Source organism: Nanorana parkeri, unplaced genomic scaffold (genome assembly GCF_000935625.1).
Source record: "Nanorana parkeri isolate BGI_ZX_2015 unplaced genomic scaffold, ASM93562v1 scaffold281, whole genome shotgun sequence".
Classification (NCBI taxonomy): Eukaryota; Metazoa; Chordata; class Amphibia; order Anura; family Dicroglossidae; genus Nanorana; species Nanorana parkeri.
This window is the reverse complement of record NW_017306549.1, coordinates 659,482-682,981: the sequence shown is the minus strand read 5'-3', so window position 1 is coordinate 682,981 and position 23,500 is coordinate 659,482. Positions and strand designations below refer to the sequence as shown.

Genomic DNA, 23,500 nt, shown 5'->3' with positions numbered 1-23,500 from the left:
AAGTCCCCACCCATACATACACGCATGCAAACATGCGTCGGGGGCGCATACGTGCAAAAAAGACGATTGCGCCCATTACGCCGCACATGTTACATATCGCGGCGAACGTAGGAGTGAGAGCAATAAGTCTAGGGCCATCAATCACTGATAACACTAAACTGATGAGCGGTAAAAGCTTTTAAAGAGTCGCCCATGGCCAATTTTGGGTACGGTAATTTTCTGCGATTTCGCGGGTGCGCGCAATTTTAAAGCTTGACATGTTTGGTGTCTATTTACCCGACGTGACCCGATATTTTATATTTTACCAAAAAACTGGGTAATAATAAATGTTTCCTAACATAATGTAAAAAAAAACTTTTTTTTTCCAAAATTTTCTGTAATTTTTCCTAATTATAGTAAAAAATAAAAACCCCAGTGGTGATTAAATACCACCAAAAGAAAGCCCTATCTGTACCCAAAAAATGGTATAACATTCATTTCAGTACAGCGTTGCATGACGGAATAAACGTCAGTCAAAGTATCGCAGCGCTGAATACTGAAAAATGGCCTGGCCAGGAAGGGGGTCTAAACACCTGGTCTTGAAGTGGTTAAAGTATCACAGAGACAACTCAGCTTCATACACTCAAGTCAGCTAAACACTTCCGGGCTATTCAGCTGCCATCCCAGGGGCTCCCTGCAAGCTTGCCACAGTTTAGAGACAGTTTGGAGCAGGGGTGTCAAACTCAATTTCATAATGCGCCGCATCAGCATTATGGTTGCCCTCAAAGGGCCGGTTGTATCTGTAAAAATATATATAAATGTATCTACTCTTTATCATATTAAATAATTGCCTCTGCATTTGATTATTACTGGTTTTAGGAATAACTTAATACCTAACTCTGAAAGTAGAAGTCTAGGAAAAATAATGGCAATACGTGTAACAGTGCGGACTCTCAGTTTTTTTAAGACCTTAAAACTGTAAATATAGATCATCAGTATACAATTAACCAGGACATTTGTTATTCACAACCTATATTATCTCGTACAGTTACTTATAATCCCACTCCCCACTGGGCGTTTCGTCACTTGTTATCGAGTAGGGGGGACCACTGGGCAAGTGTCCTTTGTGTAGAGGCTTAAAAACCCCTCAAGGGTTGGTTCAGGTCACGTGTCCGACTGGGGCTGACTCTCTGGATCAAGTAGGTGTGACTAAGCATCCGTGGTCTTGAAGGATAACCAGCAGGCCCATCGTTTGTAAAAAGTGGACTAAGAATCCTTGGCGGTATGCATGAGTTCCTCCAGTAATCTGATGTTGTCAATCTTTCGGAACTAGTCCTGTATGGAGGGTACCTGAGCGAATCTCCAGTATCTAGGAATGAGTGACTTAGCTGCATTCAAAAGTGGTGGAACTATAGATTTCTTGTAAGCACGTGTGGAGTCCGTTGTGAGGTGAAACAGGCACACCCAAGGGTCTAACGGTAATTGTTCGCCACTTATATGGTTAATAAGTTGGGTGACCAGCGACCAGTATGGTTATATCTGAGGACATTCCCAACCAGATGTGGGCAAATGAGCCTGGATTCCCGCACGACCGCCAGCAATGAGGATCTAGGAGAGGGTTAATTGCATGTAATCTGGTGGGGACATAGTACCACCTGGAAAGTAACTTATAATTTGTCTCTAGCATCGGTACATCTATCGAGGAGGTCGTTGCCCGGGTCAGGAGTCTGAATCTCTCTTTTGGGTTAAGGGTGCGGTGTAGGTCTGTCTCCCATTTTTGTAGGTGTGGTGGGGGGGAAACATGTTCCATTGCAAGTAGGGCTTTGTAGAAATAAGGTAAACAGTGGGTGGGTCTGGATTTGGAGCTTAGAATGGTTTCAAAAAGAGTGAATTATCTGGGTTCTCTGATTGGTTTTGGGAGGCTGGCAATGAAATGGGATAGCTGGCGGTGTTTCCAAGAATCGAGGGCTATCTTGCCCCATCAGGATCGTAAATCAGTCAAAGAAAGTAAGGTAGTACCCTTTAGAACATCCCGCAATTTCAGAGTAGTGGAATCCGTCCCTTTCGCAAAGGATCTGTCCACCTTCCCCGGGGGTAAGAAGTCAGAGCCCTGAAGAGGCATGAGGATGGAGTTGTGGGGCCAATAGAACCTGCGGTGTAGGCGCTCCCAAGTGTGAAGTGTGGAAGTAGTCAGAGGTAAGACGATAGGGGCTAGGGGCCTCCACTTGGGGGGTAGCCAGATTACCTTGGACAGGGAAGAACCAATCGCCACAGCCTCCAAGGGCACCCAACCTTTTCCAGCTTCCCCAACCACCCAGTCCACGACTCTCAGCATCTGGGCAGCTGCATGGTAGGTCCGGAAGTCTGGTAGGGCCAGGCCTCCATTCCTACGGTTCCTAGCTAGAGTCCGGCTCGATATCCTAGGAGTGCGACGCTGCCAGATGTAGGTAGAGGTTATGTTGGCGAGGGTCCTGAAGTATGCGCCCGGTAGGGCTATGGGAGAGCATCTGAAACAGAAATAGTACTATGGGGAGAATTATCATTTTCACAGCGTTTATCCTGCCCACCCAGGGTAAGGAGCGCAGGGAAAAAGAGGCCAGGTCTGCTTTTACTAGGTTCAAAAGGGGAACAAAATTGTACCGGTAAAGATCTAGAGGTCTACGCATCAGGTGGATGCCCAGGTAGCGGAGGGAGTGGGGGCGCCATTGGAAAGGCAAGTGGGGGAGAAGAGCTCGAGAATGGCCAGTGCATGGTCATCTAGGCGATCCTCCGTCACTTCCACGCGGTTTAGCGTGTGCGAAAGTTCGGAGCGAAGTGCCGTCAGGTCAGTTTTGATAGAGGTCTCGAGGCGCAGGGACATGGCTGATAGCTCCCTCTTAGTCGGTAGGGAGTGGGCCAGGGTGCGGACCAACATTTCAGAGCCATCATCCGAGTCTTCCGCTCCCATCTGCGTCGAGGTGCTCTCCTGCAGGAACTGTCGGCGTCGCGTGGAGTCCATGGTAGGCCGCGCTGGTGATAGGGTCGGAGGCTCGTGTGGGGCCTCCCGGCCGTCCGGCGCGGAGTCTGCCGCCCACAGGCGTTTGAGCGAGCCCGCACTCGATCTCTTGGCAGAGCCCGACTTCTGGCTTTTTTTCCTCATGAGAAGGATAAGGCGAAGTGTCCAGAAAATCACGAGCAACTCGGGAGCGGAGCGGGAGTCTCAGTTAAGCACGTCCAGCCACCGCCATAGGTAAGCCACGCCCCGGCACTGCAGGTTCTATGTGTTGGTTATGTGTTTAGATAAAGCACTGAGATCTTGAGGAATGCTGAATTAAGTTTTATTTGCTTAGAAGTACATTACATCAGAATACAGCATTATACATTATACAGAGAGAACTTCCATAATATATCATAGATAAACATGCATAAACATAGAGAGTAACATTGCACTACAGTGCCATCTACAACTCAAAACACATAATTACAAAAGTAATACAAATATATACAGTATATGATGTTGCATTTCCAACCCACCTTCTCAACAGCAAATGTGTTGCTTTATGACTTTTAGCTTCTCTCGAAGGAAACTGTGACAATCCTTTGGCAATGGCTTGGTCAGTGCATCCGCAGTCATTTCTTCTGTTAAGCAATATTGCACGTCGATAATGGCTTGCTCTTGAGTGTCCAGGTTTTATTTTCTTGGAGTGATTTTATTTCTACTTCTGCTGCCTGTTTACATTGATTGGCTTTGTGTTTTGGTAATTTTTCTATGTCTTTCCACGATTTTGATTTGAGTATGCTATGTGTCCTAGCAGTATATTACAGCTTGCAGGGTGGTGTTGCCTGAATGGATCTCCTAATTTCAGGTTGTTCAGCAGAATTTAACATGGAACTTGACTTAACAACTGTGAGTTCCACCGCTTGCTCTGGCTCCTGTACGGCTTCACTTTGCTCAGCTTCCTTTGCTAGTTCACTGGACAAATTCACTTCACTACTTGCCAGAATCATTGTTTCTGGTGATGGGTTCTCTTCGAAAAAAACGCTGTGACTTAATGTCACTATGTCAGTCTTTGGGTGAAGGATTCTATATCCCTTACTTTGTTTGCTATAGCCCACCAGAATAACTTCTATGGCTGTGTTCTCCAACTTGTATTGCTTCTCGTTGGGAATACAGGCATAAGCTTTACACCCAAACACTCTGATGTGCCCTAGTCTAGGCTTCGATCCATGCCACATTTCAAATGGGGTGTTTTTAATGGCTTTTGAAGGTAGTCTATTCTGCAGGTATGTTGCAGTCATGACTGCTTCTCCCCACTACTTCTGAGGTGGGTTGGCGTCTGACAGTATGCATTTCGCCATTTCTATAAGAGTGCAATTTTTCCGTTCCATTACACCATATTGTTCAGGAGTGTATGGTGTGGTGGTCTGGTGTACCATACCCTGTTTTTTCCTATATAATTCCACTTTCTTACTGATGTATTCCCTTCCATTGTTGGTGCGTATAATTCCTGGTTTCCGTTGGAATTTCTTGCTGGACATGGCTACAAACTCTTGAAGTTTTTCTGATGTTTCATTCTTGTGCTTCAACAGATAAGTTGTTGTGTACCAGGAATAATCATCAATGAAAGTCAGTAAATATTTGTTCCCACCTGATGTGGGAGTTTTCATTGTTCCGCACACGTCAGTGTGTTTGAGATCCATGGGGTGGGTGGATTTTATTTGAGTGGCCTGTGGAAGTGGGGTACATGTGGCTTTTACTTCCATACAGCATTTGCATGTCTTGAGCAATCGGCAGGGCAGTATGGTTTTATCTTCCGATAAGCCTCTCTTTATAATGTATTTTATGGCTTCTGGGATCCACAGGAAGGAGGAGATTTTTGTCCGGGGCTGTAAACAAGTACCCCGATCCACAGGAAGGCTGCCGGGACCTTCCTGGGGACCTCAGCAGCCTTCCCGTGAAGCCTCGTGTCTGCTTACAGCTCTAGCTTCAGTTTAAAAATTTAAGCTGCAGGAGAGGTGCAAGGGCCAAAGGAAATGGCCTGGTGGGCCGGATTCAGCCCAGGGGCCTTGTGTTTGACATGTGGTTTAGACACAGGGACAACTTAGAGACAATTTTGAGACATTTTCCATATGAAGGCATTTAAGAATGAAACATGAACTAGGATAATAAATATGTCTCTATATGAGCTAGAAACCAGAGATGTGAGTTTAAAAGGCGCTGATTATGCAACAAAATCGATAAATTCCCCCCAATGTCTCTTCTTTCCAATATCTCTGCTTTCACACATCTTCTATTAGCTTTGACCACCACAGTAATAACAGCATACTAAATGGCAATGTGCAGCTATCACCATTTGTGATGTTGTTATCATATATGGCTTTAACATGTTTTCCTTATGCAACATCACATGATATATAACTGAGGATCCAAATAGCAGAGATTATGAGGAAGTGGAGGCGGCTTGCAAGGAGAGTCATGTGACCTCAAGACCTGGTTTATACATAGGATACATCAGGATTAGAAGATCTAGCAACTGGCACTGAACATATTATGATAAAGCTATGTGTGCTTTTACACTTTTGGTAAGCAGAACCTAAGTGGGTCTTCCCACTTAGGTTGAAGATGCAGTTAAGTGCAGCTTAAACAGGATTCCAGGTTTTGTGACTTACCAAACAAATAATTTTCTTGAGATTTATTAAGGGACACAGGGTCAAAAGTAATTCTAAGATGTATAGCTTATACTGCTACCTACAAGAGAATTGTACACTAGCAAACAAAAAACACATGGGTCAACCAAGTATAAACCCCTCACACACCCATCTTGCTTCAGTTTTGTGGAAAAGCAATACTTAGGAATGGCTCATAAGTAAGTCCAAAATCCTGTTTCTGAATTGTTTATTAAAAAACATAGGGTCAGAAGTAGTTCTGAGTCGATTGGGACATCTAAAAGCAGTCCAACTGGGAGGTGGGCAACACGGCAAACAAATGCCAGCAGGCCCACATAAAAAAACAAGTAGACAAAAAAGAACTGGTGGCTGCTTGCAAATCTGGTAAGAAATACTGAAGGTGTGAACAGAAGACCAGATGGCAGCCTTGCAAATCTAACAGGCACTTACTGATCTACTAGAGTGTTTTTTGACAGGAAAAGGTGGAACTTATCCCTAAGTCCCTAAGCTTCTCAAATGAACTACCGGTGGATATATTGTCGAAAGAGAGGCAATGATGATTCAGGAATGGTAAACAGTCAGCCAGATGTCACTGAGAGATAAATTCTAACAGTTCGTACCACATCCAAACAATGAAGGGAATTCTCCTTGGAATGTACCAGAGCAGAAGATGCAAGTACAACGTACTAGTTAAGGTGAAAGGAGGAATCCATTTTAGGGAGAAAAGAGGTCCTAGGCCTCAAGACAACCCTGTCTCTATGTACAACAAGAAAAGGTTCTTTGCAAGACAAGGCTGCTAACTCAGACACTCGCCTCACAGAAGTAATGGCTATGAGGAAGGCCCACTTGTGAGTGAGAGCAGACAGGGAATATCCATGATAGGCTCAGAAGACCATCTTCCTGGGATAAAATGTCCTTGCCTCACACCTAGCAAAGTAAGCTTTCCGAGTGTTACATAGTTAGTCAGGTTGAAAGATTAAGACACAAGTCCATCGAGTGTAATGGTAGATTTTGCATGAAGTTGACTTCCTAGCTTTCAGGTATGTAGGAATAACCAAATCAGATAAGCCCACCATCTCTCAACAGCCAAACTGTCAGTGATCATGAAGCAGGGTGGTAATGTGACCCTTGTGTTAAAGGATCCGAGCAATCTGAAAGAGTCCATGGTATATCTACCAGATGTCTGATGAAGTTAGAGTACCACATCTGACTGGGCCATATCAGTGCTATAATAATCCCCAGGGTACCCTTGAAGTCGACCCTATGTAGCAGATGAGGAAGGAGCTTCAGTGGAGGAAACATGTACATTAGGTTGAACTGATCCATGGAGTCACCAGAACATCCGCTGCAATGTTCAGAGCACTTGAAACACCTCCGGGTCATTAGACCAATATCCTGAGTCCAGACACTGTACACTGAGAAAGTCTGCTGGCCATAACCTGGACAATGTGCACAGCAGACAGAGCTTGAACATAATGTTCTGCCCAAGAAAGAATCAGGTTGGCTTTTCACTGAGCAGCAAACTTATGATTCTTCCCTGATGGTTGATTTATGCCACTTCTGCGGCATTGTCCAATGGAATCCGGATCTGTGTGACACAGCTGCATGTGGTGCAGTACATAACATCCAGGGCACATGAATGCCTTATACAAACACACACTACATAAGTTGAACCTAATGCACCTGTGTCTTTATTCAACTTCACCTACTATGTAACTATGGGACAAAGGCGAGTATAGAGCAGTGATAATATTTAGGGCACATTCAACACATTTAAAAGTGGGGCAGTGCTGTTCACACAGAGTGCTTGTTACACATCAATGTGGCACAGCATGAATCTCCATAACCTTATATTAACCCTAGAGGCATATAGCAGGAGAGAACAAATGCCAGGTTCCAAGAAAGGGCAAACCCATAGTAGCCCTAAAGGTTTGGAGAGCGCAAACAAACTCAGTAACAAGATAATGGAGAGTGGCAATGCAGGACCCTGTGAAACAAGTCACATTCCAGGAAAGTCAGATGGGCATACTCACAAGAGAATCTTCTGAAATAGGGTTTATGCCAGCAGGTGTATCACAGCCCTGGACCTGTAAAGCGCTCTGCAACTAACATAGTAGAATGGGTGTCTGGAGAACATCACAAACAGAGCTTAGTCCCTGCAGGACACATTACAGGCAGGCCCACATCTTCATCATGGTGGGGTCCAGGTACAGCCTCCAAGGGGTTTGTGAAGATCAGCTGACCCTGAAAGCTGCAGTACAAGCCCTGATTCCTCTGCAGCTAAAGACAATTCTAGATTGAAGAAACAGATCTTAATAAAACATAAAAAAGTCTGTTCGTTGCTTTTCCTGCCAGAAGGACTCAACTGGAAATTCAAACAGTTATGGCCAGCTTAACAGTGACAGAGTAAAAAAGCATTCCATATTTTACAGTAAAATATTATGTAAAAAAATCTTTGAGACTGAAAAGGAAACAGCACCAAACATTTATCAAAGTACTTCTGTCTGAGTTTATGCAGCTTAAATCAATCAATCAGATTTCATGCCCTGGAACCCGTAATGTGAATGTGAACGGCTGCCATGGGGAACACTGACTACAGATCTGTTATGTAATTTTGTCAACATCCACAAGCCTGCTAACCAGTTTGAAAAGTCATATCTAAATAAAACAATCCAATCATCATCACAATTATCACAATCACAAGTCTTACAATGTTGTATTAAACTAACATAATTGAGTCAAACTAACATATTACATCTAAACACACTTCAATGGATCTTTTGAACCACTCACACAGTCACTGGCAGTCATGTAATTTTACATCCAGTAAGACAACTGTCACTATATAATTATGTCATTAGTAACATACAGCATGAGATTAGTTATTTAGACTTCACAGAGGTGCTGTTTTCTTCTTGGCAGAGCAGTTATCCTGCACTGCTACAATTAATACTTGAACACAATCATCCTGAAAACGTTAATTCTCAGAGGAAATTTAGGTTTTCACATTTAAGAATGCCTTGTCCTCCCATCTGCTGTTGTGGGATATGAAGGTGACTGACAGCACGACAGTTTCTCAATCTGGCATTCTTGACACCTTTGTATTTATTTTCTTTTTCAAAACAGCCTCCCTGTTGTGATCCTTATTAAATTGTAGAAAACGAAATATCCTTGAAGGGTAGACAGAATTGTAAAGGCTTACTTAATGAGATTTAAAAGTATACGATGTACTCTTTGCTGTGCTCTGCAACCACTGAGTGTTTGAGCTGTTTTCATAAACTTTTGTATATTCATAACTCAGGAATTTTTCCCATAAAATGGACCATATAGCTTTACAACAAATTGAGCCAAAGTGCTCCTAACCCCACCTTTCTCCCCAAGCTAAGATGGATCATACTACATCCACACGTAAAGTGGGCATGCTAAAGCAGAAATAAGAGCAGGCCCTAGTGTTGATACCTTTTTTGTCATGATGTAATGAAACTGATGCAATTAAGTCATAAAAAGGAGGTTTTTATTAACATTGTGATAAATAGAATTTGTTCTTTAATTTTCAAAATTAAATAGCTTATAACTCATCAAAAATGCTAATTTTTATTGTGTAATTTTGTTCCTTTCATAAAAGGCACTAAAATTACATTACAGGTACAAAATATGGTGATTCATTATAACTGAAATAAAGATTGACTCATGTGCCGCATACTACTTGTAGTTCTAGGACAGTGATTTGGTGAACAGGTTCAGCTTTACTGCTCCAAAACTAGTTTGTAGTACATGATTAGATTAGGTGTATCTGAATGCTAAGGTCATAATCACCATGTTCTTTGATTTTTAAAAGTCCTATGGGCATCTTCAGGAACTGTAAAGTGGCTCAAACCCTAAAGGCAAATTAAAAGAAATGTACTTTGTCATTTAGTATCTGCAAGCATATCAAGTAATGTGACAGCACATTGTCACCCTAGATCAAAAATACTTTATGCTGTCATTAAGAGATAATGTTATTATTATATTATTTCAAAAAAAATTAAACCGTATAGGCTGACAACACTCTGTGACTTGGCCTTGGGTACATAAGAAGATGCTCCTGTCAGACTTCGTAAATGTCAAATAGGCATTGTTTTTATGTAATATTATAGTTTGTTAAAAGTCTGATGCTCTAATTAATGTTGTGCAGTGGTTTCAAGCTTGCACCTGTTATTGTAACATGACTTAAAAATTATACCGAAATATCTACAGCACAAATGTCTGCTAGCATCCAAAACCAGGTAAATAAAGCTACAAAGAGATTATGTTTTAGGTCAATCAATACATCTATGAGGAATTGCCGTTCACATGACAGAAGAACTAAAGAAATTATGATTCATTTACTATAGACCAGCCTTTCTTAATCAGGATGCCGCGGCACCCTGGGGTGCCTTCTGGCTTACTCACGGGTGCCTCAAAATTTTCGCACACAGCATTATACCTTTCCATAGTGCAGACAGGTCAGCCACCAGCATCACGTCAATGAATAACACTAATTCATGCAGGGTGGGATCCATTCACAAATGGACAAGTTTGCCTCCATCCAGGTTTCCTCTGCCAACCACTATCTGCCATGCTGCCACAACTGCTGCTCTAGATGTAAATAGGAACTGAGAACTCTAATGGTAAGGGGGCTTTTGATGTGAAGATGGGTCCTGATGTAAAGGGTAACTCTGATGTAAAGGGGTAACTTTGATGTGAAAGTGGGAATTCAGATATGAAAGGGGTTTCTGGTGGGACAGGAGCCTCAATTTTTGTGTTTTTGCATGGGGGGCCCCCTGAAAATCATGTTAATGACATGTGGTCCCTCCAAAATTAATTAGAGGGACCACACGTCATTCAAAATGTTATATTGTAGACTGGTTACCTCAAATTCTTCATACTTTTAAAGAGTGCCTAAAAGAAGGTTTATAAACACTGTTATAGACAAATAGGTTGTTCATTTTGCAAGGGAATTTTTACTTCGCAATGGCAAGTTCTGCTGACTTCCATCATCCAATTATGTGCATAAAAAGTGTTTTTTGTTTTCTTCCTTGCATGTGATTGGGTATTTTTGCAAAGTGCATTTTCACCACATTCACTAAGGTAAGGGAAAACGTCTTTGCAAAATGAACAGCCTATTTGCCTTTATTAATCAACCCCATTGTGTTTGCTGCAAAGTAATAGGCTGTTTTGTCAGACATTGTAACCTTCAATAAAAGAAGCAATAAAACAAGGGCAATGATAATAAAATTAACAGCATTAAGCATCACATTATCATAGGCCACCTCAATACAGAAGCAATGTGAATTTAGGTAAAACAATTAAACAAAAAAAGTTGAAAAGATAGGTACAATATACAATACTAAATTATTATTATTATTATTATTATTATTATTCATAGACTGTGCTGCAACTTTTCAAACATAACATTTAAGAAAAAATAATTGAATGATAAGTAGTTGAAAGGCCTTTAGTGAAAAGTGTCTACCACAAAGACAGGTATAAAGTTGGAATGGAGGTTAGTTATTGATGTTTTGATGGATGTGCCTGAAATAGAACATGCACCATGCAAGTTGGATTCGGCAGCCAGCAAAATGTCATTGCGTATTGAAATACGCATTAACCATACACAACAACTTTTTCTGTGGATGACATTTTTCACTTCACACACTGTCAACGGTTAGTGAGTAGTAAGCCCATTACAGCATCAGGGGTGTGGAATTCCTAACGCCCGGGACATGCAGTTTCGGGCGCCGGGTGAGTAGTTTTAAAGTACATTCAGCCCGGCTCCGGACAAGTAGAGCTGAATGTACATTGTGGAGCCGCCGCTGCTAGTTTAATACAAGTAGTCTGATCAGACCACTTGTATTGATTTGAGCAGCGGCGATCGCTTCTGCCCGCACCCCCCGCCGTATTTTTCGGGGTCGCCCGCTCTCCCGGGGGACCCCAAAAACTAAGGCACAACGGCTCAGCCATAGAGCCCATAGAGCAGACGAAAAATGTCTGCTCTACGGGCTCTCTGTGTGTTCTCTGAGACCGTGGTGCTGTAATCACAGCGCCACCTGTCTCGGCTGTCAGGAACTACACAGAACAGCTGTTCTGTGTTGAGGGCAGGTTCCATAAAGAGAACCTGTCATCCCCAAACTATCACATAAGGGATTTTATTCTCCTATGTAATAGGAAGAACATTAGGGGGAAAAGTACATAAATAAAAAGGTAAAGAAAATGTAAAAAGTTAAAAAAATAAAATATATAAAGATTTAAAAAATGAAAAGTAAAAAATAAAAATGAAAAAGTAAAAAATAAAAATAAATAAAAATGAAACCCTGCTGCCCCCGCCATCTGCATGCAAATAAACGCATGCGTAGGACATTCTGCATGTGCTTTGAGATTGCAGCTGCCATTCCATGGTGGTAGCCAGAATTCTCTTACACACACATAATGTGCATTAAAGGGTAAGTTCATTTTCCCAGGTAATATGGAAAAATAAAAATTACTCGATGAAATCTGGCCCTGTCTCTCCCAAACCGCCACCCCCCTGGCTATACTTACCTTTCGGCGAACAATCCCTCCCCTCCGCCAGTATGGGTGTACTATCTGTCCCCCGTACTGCTGTCCAGCGCAGTCCTCCCCTATGCATTTTGAATTTCGCTCGCAAATTGCAAGCACTCATTGGTCAACGTGGTCAGATGACTGCGCTGACCAGTGAGAAGCGCTATTTAGCACAGTAAAATATGTTTTGATTAGGGGTGCACCGATACTAGTATCAGTGCCGATACCGAGTATTTGGGCAAGTACTCGTACTCACCCAAATGCTCCGATACCTTCCCCGATATTGGAACTTACGGCCAGATGAAAATTTCCTCTGACTGGCAGTGCCACAGGGGAACATGGAGCCAGCTTCCCGTACAATCAGGAAGCCGTGCGGCAAGTAATGACCCGCCTCCTGGTGTTCTGATTGGCCTGGGAAGCCCACTCCTCGCTGATTGGCTGGAAAGCCGGCTTCCTGGCCAATCAGCATCGAGCCAGTTTCCCGGTCAATCAGGTCATTACTCGCCACCCGGCTTCCTGATTGACCGGGAAGCAGGTTTCCCGGCCAATCGCAATCAAGCAGGCCAAACAACATGGAGCCGGCTTCCGTGGCAATCAGGAACCTGGGCGGGATGTCATTACCTGCTGCCTGGTTTCCTGATTACCAGGGAAGCCTGCTCTATGTCAGCGGAAGCACCGGTATTAGTATTCAGTGTCAGCGAGATCCGAAAGCAAAAAAATCGGTACTCATACTCGATACCGAAAAAACGGTATTGGTGCATCCTTAGTTGTGATTAAAACTATTTTTTGTATTGGGACATGTAGATTGTCGTGATGGACAAGTAGATTTGGCCCCCACTTTAGCCCTTGGACAAGTAGTTTTTTAAAAAATGTCCACACCCCTGAGCATGCCTGTTCATTAAACTATAACCGGATGATATGTAAATGAATGATTCCATTCTCTCTAAAGCAGCCACAAACTACAGATCTTGCAAATGACAAAGAAATATGCCCAGACTTTAATTCATGGAACTGGAAAAGACACAGGGAAGGAACAAGGAGAGGAACAGTGTGGCTAGCTAGGTCACATATAGCAGTGTGATTTCCTTACATTGAGAAGGTTGAATGTATTCCCTTTCTACAGTGCACATATGTGCCACAGTCTTCTTACCCACAAAATGCACATTAACTACTGTGCCACAAGCAATACGCACACACAAACCTCAAGACTAAGGGTAATATTTAAAAAAAGTTCATTACACATGCTTTTCTACACACAGAATATAGACAGAGGGCTTAAACATTTTCTGAGCCTGCCTAAAAGGAGAAGTTGAAATGTTTGTGTTTAGTAGTCAGTGCCCCCCTACAATGTTGGTGTTCAGTGGTCAGTGAGCCCTACAATGTTGGTGCTTAGTAGTAATTGTCCTCTGCAATATTTGTGTTTAGTAGTCAATGTACCCAACACCATTAGTGTTCAGTGTTCAGTGCCCACTACAATGTTGGTGTTCAGTGATCAGTGTTCCCTACAAGGTTGGTGTATAGTGGTCAGTGCTCTCTACAATCTTTAGGCCTGGTTCACACCTAGTCATTTCTGAGCAGTAGGAAAAGCAAGAAATCCCATGATTTTCAATGGCCCCTGTTCACAACTGAGCAGCAAAACGCCAGCAGGAAAACATCAAACACCTAAAAAGGTATATGAGTTTCTTTGGGCAGTTAACAGCGCATTTTTACCCCATATTTTTCAACGGAATCGCCTGGCAACGTGCAGCAGAAGCATGTTGTACATTTTGCACGTTCGTACGCGTGTTCGTCCATTGCCTGCAATGTTTCATAACCGCCAGTCAAAACACTTGTCTTCAAGTACGCCCATACAAACGGGCATTACAATGTGGAAGACGCGCATAAACGAATAACCGTCCGTTGAAAACGTGCAAATACACCGCCGCCTCAGTGTGAACCTGGCCTTAGTGTTCAGATCCCCCTGCAACATTGCTTGTCAGATCAACATTGCTTATCAGTGCCCCCCTGCAACACTGATGATTAGTGATCTTGAGTAACAGGAGAACAATGTTTTTGTTTTGTTTTTCATCCTGCCCAATCAACTAGTGGACAGTGCCCCCTTCTGCCAACTGATGTATGTAGCTGTCCCTAGTTGTATGTAGCTGTCCCTAGTTGGTGTATCCTCATCGGTCAATAGTTTTCTAGGAAAAGAGCCCCTGTCCTTTTACAGCACAGAAAAATTAAAAAGATCCCTGGATCATGCTGTGGGTGGCATTGTGCACACTGCCACGGACACCTGGACCAGCAGGCAATGGCTGGGGCAGTACATTTCTTCAAGAGTACTGGATGCATTGGAGGGTGCTCCAATGCAGCTTGTGGTTCTGACATAGGTGGGCAAGGAATCAGATAACATCTCCTCATTAGATATTACAATTTTAAATTAGCTATACAATGTAAATTGTAACAATTAGGGCCTGATCATTTAGGTCAGTGGTTCTCAACCTTTCTAGGGCCGGGACCCCTTGGTAACATTTGCCAAGTTGTGGTGACCCCCAACGGTAAAATATAGGGATGACGCGGCTGCTGCAGCGACATCTGGCAGCGTGGCGGGAGAACTGACACTGCTGTGCTAGCAGAGGGCTGAGGAGGACTCTCACCTAGCACAGCAGAAATCACACAGCGACCCCACAGGATGAGAACCGCTGCGTAACAGCTAAAATGGCAAACCATATAACACAAGCCGAGGGTGTCAGCTTTTATCATTAATAATAATGATAATAAAAGGTTAATTTTTTCTTTTAGAAAAAAAATACTATTATTTTTATTATTATTTATTATTAGAGGGGGTGACACCAAAATGACTGTCACTGGTGGCATCCGGGTGCGGGCTGCACCCCCTTGTGACGCCACTGAATGCTGGGACTTGTAGTTCACTAGGTGATATGCGGAGGCTGTACAACTACAAGTCCCATCATGCCCTCATTATCCCTGTACACCACATATCACCCTGCGAACTACAGGTCTGAGCATGCCCTCCTTGTCCTTGTACACTTCCCCTCCATATCAAAGTGTTATTATTCCTAAATAAAATGTATGTGGACAGGATTAGGTGCCGGAAATCCACCATTGGGGAGGGCGGTGATGCCTGCAAATTGTGTACTGACAGTGTAGAAACCTTCCACAGGAAAGTTCTCTCTCTTTTATTGACCTGGATTATTATATACAATATACAGTATATCTATCAGTGATATACAACACGTCACACAATGCACAGGACACAGAAACATAGGAATTGGGCACTAGGACTTGATGAAGCTTACAAGCTCACAGGGACAGACACACACACACACACTGTGACAGACACACACACAAACACACATACAATGACACACACATACAATGACACACTGACAAACACAGTGACACATACAATGACACACACACATACGACACACACATACAATGACACACACATACAATGACACACTGACAAACACAGTGACACACACACATACAATGGCACACACATACAATGACACACTGACAAACACAGTGACACATACAATGACACACATACATACAATGACACACACATACATACAGACAAACAGACACACACAGACTAGTACCTGCAGCTCGGGACCAGGAGGCAGTGAGGAGAGAGGAGAGAACGGCTCCTCCCACAGTGCAGAGAGTGGCCCCGAGGAGGTAGTGTGAGGCTCCAGAGAAGACACAAGGCGGGGGACAGCTGGACACACAGTGTGGGATGAGCGGCACCGAAGTCAGCACAGGGGGCGGAGCTGAGATCATTACAGCAAAAGCCCGGAGCCCCGTCCACTCAACTACATGGTTACCGCCGGGTCTGCCTGTTTCAATATTGTGCTCCTCCCGTCCAGCCCACTTATCGCTACCCGGCGGCCCCCCGTTGTTATGCCACTGACTCCCGGCGACCCCTGGCAAATTGTCATTTGACCCCCAAGGGGGTCCCAACCCACAGGTTGAGAACCGCTGATTTAGGTGCTGCTGCCTTTCTGTCTACTTACTGGAAGATCTTCTATGAAATGTTTGTTTAACTGAATCAGGGAGTCACAAAGAGGTGATACTGCCATTCTGAACACGATGTATCAGTTTAATTTTTTATTAATTGTTATTAATTTTTTATTGTACCAGCAGGAGGCTGGCCATCTGGAGGTGCTGCAATTGTCTGCCCCTCATTCATTGCACAAGCTGTAAATTATGCAGGAACCTTTACTGAAATGCCCCATGGACATGGGGTGGTGAGCTGTTTGGTCATCTTCCAAATAATGCTGCTGTTCTGTTTGCTTGAAATTATCTTGAAAATTCACTAAAATTTGAACTAGTGGGGTCCTGATCATCTACGTTGGTGCTGTGGCTGGTACCATTTCTGTCTGCCAGGCAAAATGATGTGAAGGAAAAAACATTGCAATTGAACCAGTGGCAGTCTGTGCTTGGAGAAATACCAATGCTGCCTGTGCAATAAATAATACAGGTAAAGGGTTTCTAAACCCTCTGTTTTTTTGCCTATATCTAATGCTAGCAAGCAATAGATATAGGCAAAAAAAACAATTTAAACTTACCCTATTATTGCTGCACGCTCCGGCCCGAGAATCCGAAACTGCTCGGGCGACCGCAAAGCATCTTTGGGCGGGCGCGTGCGCAGTCAGGCCCGGATTTCGCCCAAGGCCACCGAGGCCTGCCCTCGGGGCGGCAGAGAGCAGAGGGGCGGCAGCGGTGACTTTGTGGGGAAGTTGCGGGCGCTCGGGAGACTATGGGTGCGTGCACTCGCATGCAGACACAGTGGGATCGGAAGTGCCAGCAAGCAGAGAGGATTCAGCGCTGGATCGCAGACCTGCCGCACCGTTGGAGGGACAGATGAAAACATCAGGAAAGAAGAGGAAGATCGGATTAAGAAACCTAATTTAAGGTAAGTGCTGACATTAACATTGGGGGGAGAGAATTTTTTTTTTTACTTTAATGTCACTTTAAATCTTTGTGTCCATGGGGGTTAAGAGTGCAGCCCTGGCCTGGTTTAATACACTCACTGTTATAGTCCTTGTGTCTGTAATGTACTCAGCTGTGGTCACTATTATGAACACAATTATACCTCCCTGGTCTCTGTCATGTACTCACTGATACAGCCAGCATTGGTCTCTGTACTCTGTATTGCACTCATTAATGTGTCCCTGATCTGTGTTATACAATGAATCCTGCAGCACTGGCCTCTGTAATACGCACATTGATACAACCCTGGTTCCTGTAATGCACTTGCTAATGTCTCAACAGTCTTTTTAATACAATAATTATTGCAGCTATGGTCTGTAATACACTTGTTAATGCCACTTTGGCCTCTGTAGGGGCCTGGGTTGAAAAGTTTTGGACTTGTGTCAATGGTATCAAATCAGTTTGGTGTCTGTAATGCACTTATTAATGCCTCCCTGGTCTCTGTCATGCACTCATTGATACAATCCTGGTCTCTGTAACATACACTCACTAACACAGCAATAGTCTCTGCAAAGCACTCATCGATACAACTCTGGTCTCTGCAATCCTCTAATTAATGCCTCCCCGGTCTCTGTAATGCACTCATTAATACATCTCTGCTCTCTATAATGCACTCATCAATGCCACCCTGGTCTCTGTACTGCACCCATTAATACATCCCTGGTCTCTGCAATTAACTTTTAAAAATCTGCCTGGTCTCTGGAATGCACTTAATAACGTCTGCCTGGTCTCTGGAATGCACTCACTGTTGCAGCACTGGTTTCTGTAATGCACTCATTAATCTAGCCCTGGTCTCTGCAATGCAATCATCAATGCAGCCTTGGTCTCTAATGTTTTCAAATGCCTTTGTTTATGGTGTTTTATGGTGATTCCATGCTACTAAGTTGATATTGTAGTAAAGTGTTTGATAATCTTGGCATACTACGCTGACTCACTGATACAACTCCGGTCTCTGTAATTTGCTTGTTTATGTGTCTTTAGTCTCTGTAATACACTCATTGATACAGTCCTGGTCTCTGTAATGCACTTACTGTTGTACGGTAGCACTGGTCTTTTTAATGCACTCACTGATACCGCTCTGTTCTATGTAATGTAGGACAGCAACAACTAATCGATTAAATCGATAATAATCGATTATGAGAATAGTTGGCAACTATTCTCATTGTTGGTTAGTTTGGGGGGGGGGGGGGATTTTTTAATGCAACCAATCGATTAGTTGAAAAAATAATCGGGCATTATGAAAATAATTGTGAGCTGCAGCCCTACTGTAATGCATCATTAACATCTCTCTTGTCTCTTTTATGTACATATTACTGTCTGCCAGGTCTCTGTCATGCACCTATTGCTACAGCCCTGGTTTCTGTAATGCACTCATTATCGCCTCACTTGTCTCTGTAGTACACTTATTTTTGCAGCGCTGGACTCTTAAATGCACTCATTAATAAAGCTCTGGTCTCTGTGATGCACTCGTTGTTGTGAGCCTATAGATAATAGTGGCAGGAACGGGGTGAATATTCATATGGCCTGGGTGGCACTAGCAATACGCTGCATCTTGTGGTCATGGCACTCTAGAACTAGGCCAAGGAGGTCTAGAGCTAAAGAGGGGGATTGCCACACTGTGGAGTACAGTATATGGTACATTACTCCTGATAGTACAAAGTTGAATGTGTAAAGAACCCCACAGGGAATAGCCTTCTACAAAGGGATATGGAAGAGCACAGAAGGAGAATGCTCACTGGTGGTGTATATTTAAATGGGTGCAAGATGCCCAGGACAGGAAATCACAAGTATTTACCTCTTTATATATTGTACAGGTGAAAAAAACCACAATGAAAATCGGTTTTCCATGTTTTATAGCAGTTGTTAATATTCCACACACGCAGAAATCAATATTTTTCTCTTGAACAGCTACCAGAAATTCGAGCACTGCTCAAGGGAAAAATGTTTCACTTTAACTGTTAATTTAAATTGTAGTAATAATATTTTAGGAAAGCAAATTTGAAATCGCTGCTTGCAATATTTAGAGTGGAAAAGATTGCTGCCAAGTTTTAGTTATGATAAATGATTTGCTAGATAATGAGATTTCTGTTCTTGTTCAATGGTTTTTATTGAAAGTTTTAACATGTACAGAAAAGAATATGGTAGGCAGGAACATACATACATATTCATGCCATAGGTGCAATGTTAAATTAGGGTCTTCGGGGCCTTTACACTGAAGTATAGGTACCATCTGACCATGAGATTAAAGCGTACTACTGAACATGATCTGCAACTTCAGTAGGCCTAAATCCATCTCTGCCTTAATTGGATACACTAGGACAGCCAGAGGAGGGAGAATCTGGGTAGGTCATGGACATTTTGAAAAAGTTTATTTAATAAGGCTTCCACTGGGTATTAGTGTAGGATACAACTTAAGACTGTATATAAATAAGAGAAGACTAGGATCCATAGCCTCATGCCTTAGGACATAACCACCATACATGAAACATTGTTCCCTAATGTCCAGAGCCCCTAAAACAAAGTTGTGAACATTGGGTACATACTTGGCGATGTGGAAGGGTGTGACTTACCAATGAAATAGTCATTTGTATGAATTCTCCAATGCTAACATACAATATCAAATAAACCCCTATCCATAGATGACCAAATATTCTCCCAATCCGTATAAGGTAGAGTTTTGCCCAGTTCTCCTTCTCAGCCTAACATCTAGTTGTTTTTGGTGGAGGTCTCTGGGAGCAAATTGAAGACTGTACAGGAGAAACAAGACCTGTGGTGTGATGATCAGTGTGGCGTTTACTCTCAAAACATGTGAGGTTAATCAGGGTGTCATCGCTCAGATCTAGAGAGCTCGGGCCGGCCGTTTTTTTACTACGGCCGGCCCGGAGGTGGAAAAAAAGTGAGGAGACAAAATATTGTAATTATATAGAATGCTAAATGTCATCATAAAGAGCTTCATGCATCTCCAGAAATTAATCAAAGGATTAGATGCCAACAAAGGTTGTTTGCCTTGCAGAAAAAGTACTGGCATGCATTTTTTAAACTTCAATGCACGGCATTCAACCACATTGTAGTGATTTTTTTACCCCCCTTTTTTTCCAATGCTTTTAGCATACACTGCAGTCATTGAGACGCGTTACTGTAATGTACAATATGTCCTGTTTTTTTCAACCTACACCAATGCGCTGGTGTGAACAGAAACCATAGAAAATAAGGCTATTTGCCTTGTCCTTGCACTAAGACAGTTTTGGGCAAGGTAGCTGCTATGTACCCCTGCTCTGTACCCCTGAACAAGAATTAATGAGCAGCCATACTTTTTTATTGAGGAAGAGACATACTATGGGCACTATAAACAATTGTTTTATGACATTTTTTTATTGGCGCTCATGTTATAGGCATTTAACATGTCCCAAATCATCAATACAGTGTGCCTATGTTAGAGATGATTTGTGACATGTGCGCCAAATCCTGGAAAATCGCAAATGATGATTTTGCGCATATCTGTGGTTTCTCCCACCAACTCATACATTGCTATGGTACATATGAGCCGGCTGTAGTACCCACAGCCTGCAGCCTGAGAGCAGCTATCCCACCCACCCGAAGAGTCACTTTGAGTCTATCAATTGGCAATCAAATACTATTTCTAAAACATCTTTATTTTTATTTTCCTTAAAGTTTGTTCTGCCAAAGAGAGGACTACTTACTAAGACAGGGATGGGCAACTCTGGCCCCCCAGTTGTTGTGGAACTACAAGTCCCATGGGGCATTGCTAGACTGACAGTTACAGGCATGACTCCCAGAGGCATGTTGAGATTTGTAGTTAAAGCATAGTAAGAAGTACAGAGTTGCCCGTCCCTTACTAAGACCTCATTCACACAGGTGGAAAAAGGCCGATTGGCCGCGTTTTTGCTGCTACCGGACCCCCTAGCAACGCTCTGCAATGATTTCTCGATGTGGTGCTGTACACGGGCTGAACATCAGAGTGATGATGGTGTAAGAATCTATTATATTGTATCCAAAAAGAAAGTTTGCTTTATAAATAGCAAAATATAACAAAAACACCACAGGAAACCACCAAAAAACCACAAGCCCACACACTACACCTCACAATAGGTCACATTCCCTTCATCACTTCCACTTTAAAAGTGTCAAATCTAAAACGAAAGAAAGAAAAGAAACTGCACAGAGGGTGTTTGAGGATTGTTGCTTGACATGACGTGAACACGTGTGCACGCAAAAGTCAGGGCTAAAATTCAAAGCCTGTGTGTACTTAAGTAGGGGGCAATATTTTTTTTAAAGCAGAACTCCGGGCAAATTTTTTCTTAACCCTTGTAGTTGGTCTACCCCAGCACTGCAAGGGTTCAGTGGTCATTTTTGCCTAGGTCAGGGGTAGGCAAGCTTGGCTCTCCAGCTTTGCCGAAACTACAAATCCCAAAAGGCATTGCAAGCCACAGGCATGACTCCCAGAGGCAAAATCATGATGCGATTTGTAGTTTCAGCACAGTGAAAATCACTCGCCTCATAATTCTCCTTTAACTGAACGAACTGAAAAGAGAAACTGATTGGCTGCCATCCACATCTGCTCCAGATTTTGTCTGCTCCAGTTTTAAATAAATTCCCTCCAGTGTATAGTACGTGAGGACACTGAGGGACATACCATAGCTGCAGCATAGGCGACAGGCTTCAGGGTCTGGAGGCGGTATAACTGTTTTTTAGCACAGTTCCATTTCTGAAGTTGCCGCGTTTGACAAGCAGCGCCTGATTTAGGGTTTTTGTGGGCGGTAACAACATGGATCACCTGCCTGTTTTTGCCACTTATGTAAACAAGGTCCTAGTCTAATAATAAGCACACATCATAACAAGAAAAATTGTAGCCGTGTTATAGTTAAAAAGATAATAGCTCCATGACAAAAAGCATTTCATGCACATCCAACAATAATATTATATGCCATAAACATGCACAATAGCCTGTGCGATGCGCTTTCATGTTACTCTTGATCATCCCTGTCATGTGCCCCGAATTAATGACTCCCCACTCACTCTTTCGGAGTTTGACCCTGCGCTGAGCTTAAACGGTGGGCAGAATCCTTCTTCTTGGTCTGTTTGGAAGACATGACAGCGGCTGTGTGTAGGTCCAACGCTCCTGACCGCTCTCGGCTCTCCTACAATAGCAAAGTACCGTAACACCGCGTCCTGTGGTTGCTAGGAAACAGCGGATACGCGCTTCCTGTTCTATTGTGCTGAGGTTCGTGAGCGCGCCTCTGTCACTGATCACGTGATCCACTTGACTTGGTTGCACAAATGACATGTAGAAGATTGTTTTGGTGGAAGCTGAAATAAATATTGTTTATTGTTGTTATGTTATTACTTTGTATGAAAGATTTCCCCCTGGTGTTGGTTTCAGACACACTTAGAGCAGTTAAAGGAAACCTGTCATGGGATAATATGCAGGCTGCAGCAGAGATGTCAACCCCATGCAAAATTGTCACAGCTCATTTTATCAAGGGGTGAATTACCATTCTGTGTAATACAATGTAATTACCTAGAAGTCCCATTCACACTGCTAAGGTTTTTTGCTTTCAATGCACGCGTGTAGTCATGGATTAACGTGTGTTGCATTATGGTATTTTTTTAAATAGGTTGCCTAATGCGTCACAATGGACCAGAAAGGCTCCTGCAGCGTTTCTCTAGCGCAGTGAAATGCGATGCGCAGTAGTGAGTTGTCAGGCATCAGATAAGATAAAACTTTCAATAGATTCACTTGGACAGGTTTTTGGTGTAACAGATGTAATGAATTCTTCATCCTAAAGCTGGTCATATGCTGTTTGAATTTTGTTCAAATGTTCCCTAGAAATAATTTTTCAGAACGTTCGACCTTGCCAATTTTGTTCAAAAGCCCTTAAAAGTTTTGTCCAGACTGGCTACTTGAATGGAATCCCAGATGTATTAAAGGAAAACTATGGGGTTAAGGCTTTTCCCCATAGTTCTCCTTAGGGTAACGGGAGGACACAAACTAGCGTCCTCCCGTCACCCTAGGCTCAGTATTCCGTGAGCTGTACCTCGCGATATACTGAGACGCAGCAGTATACCGCGAGCTGCGGCTCGCGGTGTATTGAGTCGCCGCAGCTGAAGCGGATCCCGACAATTGTGCCAGGATCCGCCCAGCTGTGTGACTGACAGCTGGGTCTGCCTATCTACAGGCAGAGCCAGCTGTACCCGCCCCTTCCCCATCCGTCAGCGCTGGCGGAGCGGGGAGGGGGGAATCCAGCCCCTCCCTCTGCCGTGACAGGATCGAGAGGTGAGCGAACGCCGGTATGTG

At 43.2% G+C, this 23,500-nt stretch overlaps 1 protein-coding gene across 1 annotated transcript in view; it reads right to left on the bottom strand.

Annotated features, from left to right (window-relative positions):
* ADGB (androglobin) overlaps positions 1-22,330 on the bottom strand; it is a 206,294-nt gene extending 183,964 nt beyond the window's left edge. The window contains exon 1 of the mRNA XM_018557360.1: positions 22,222-22,330. Coding sequence (XP_018412862.1) covers positions 22,222-22,295 — 74 coding nt within the window. The 5' untranslated portion in view covers positions 22,296-22,330. The remainder of the gene's footprint in view (positions 1-22,221) is intronic.
* Positions 22,331-23,500: the final 1,170 nt, after the last annotated feature.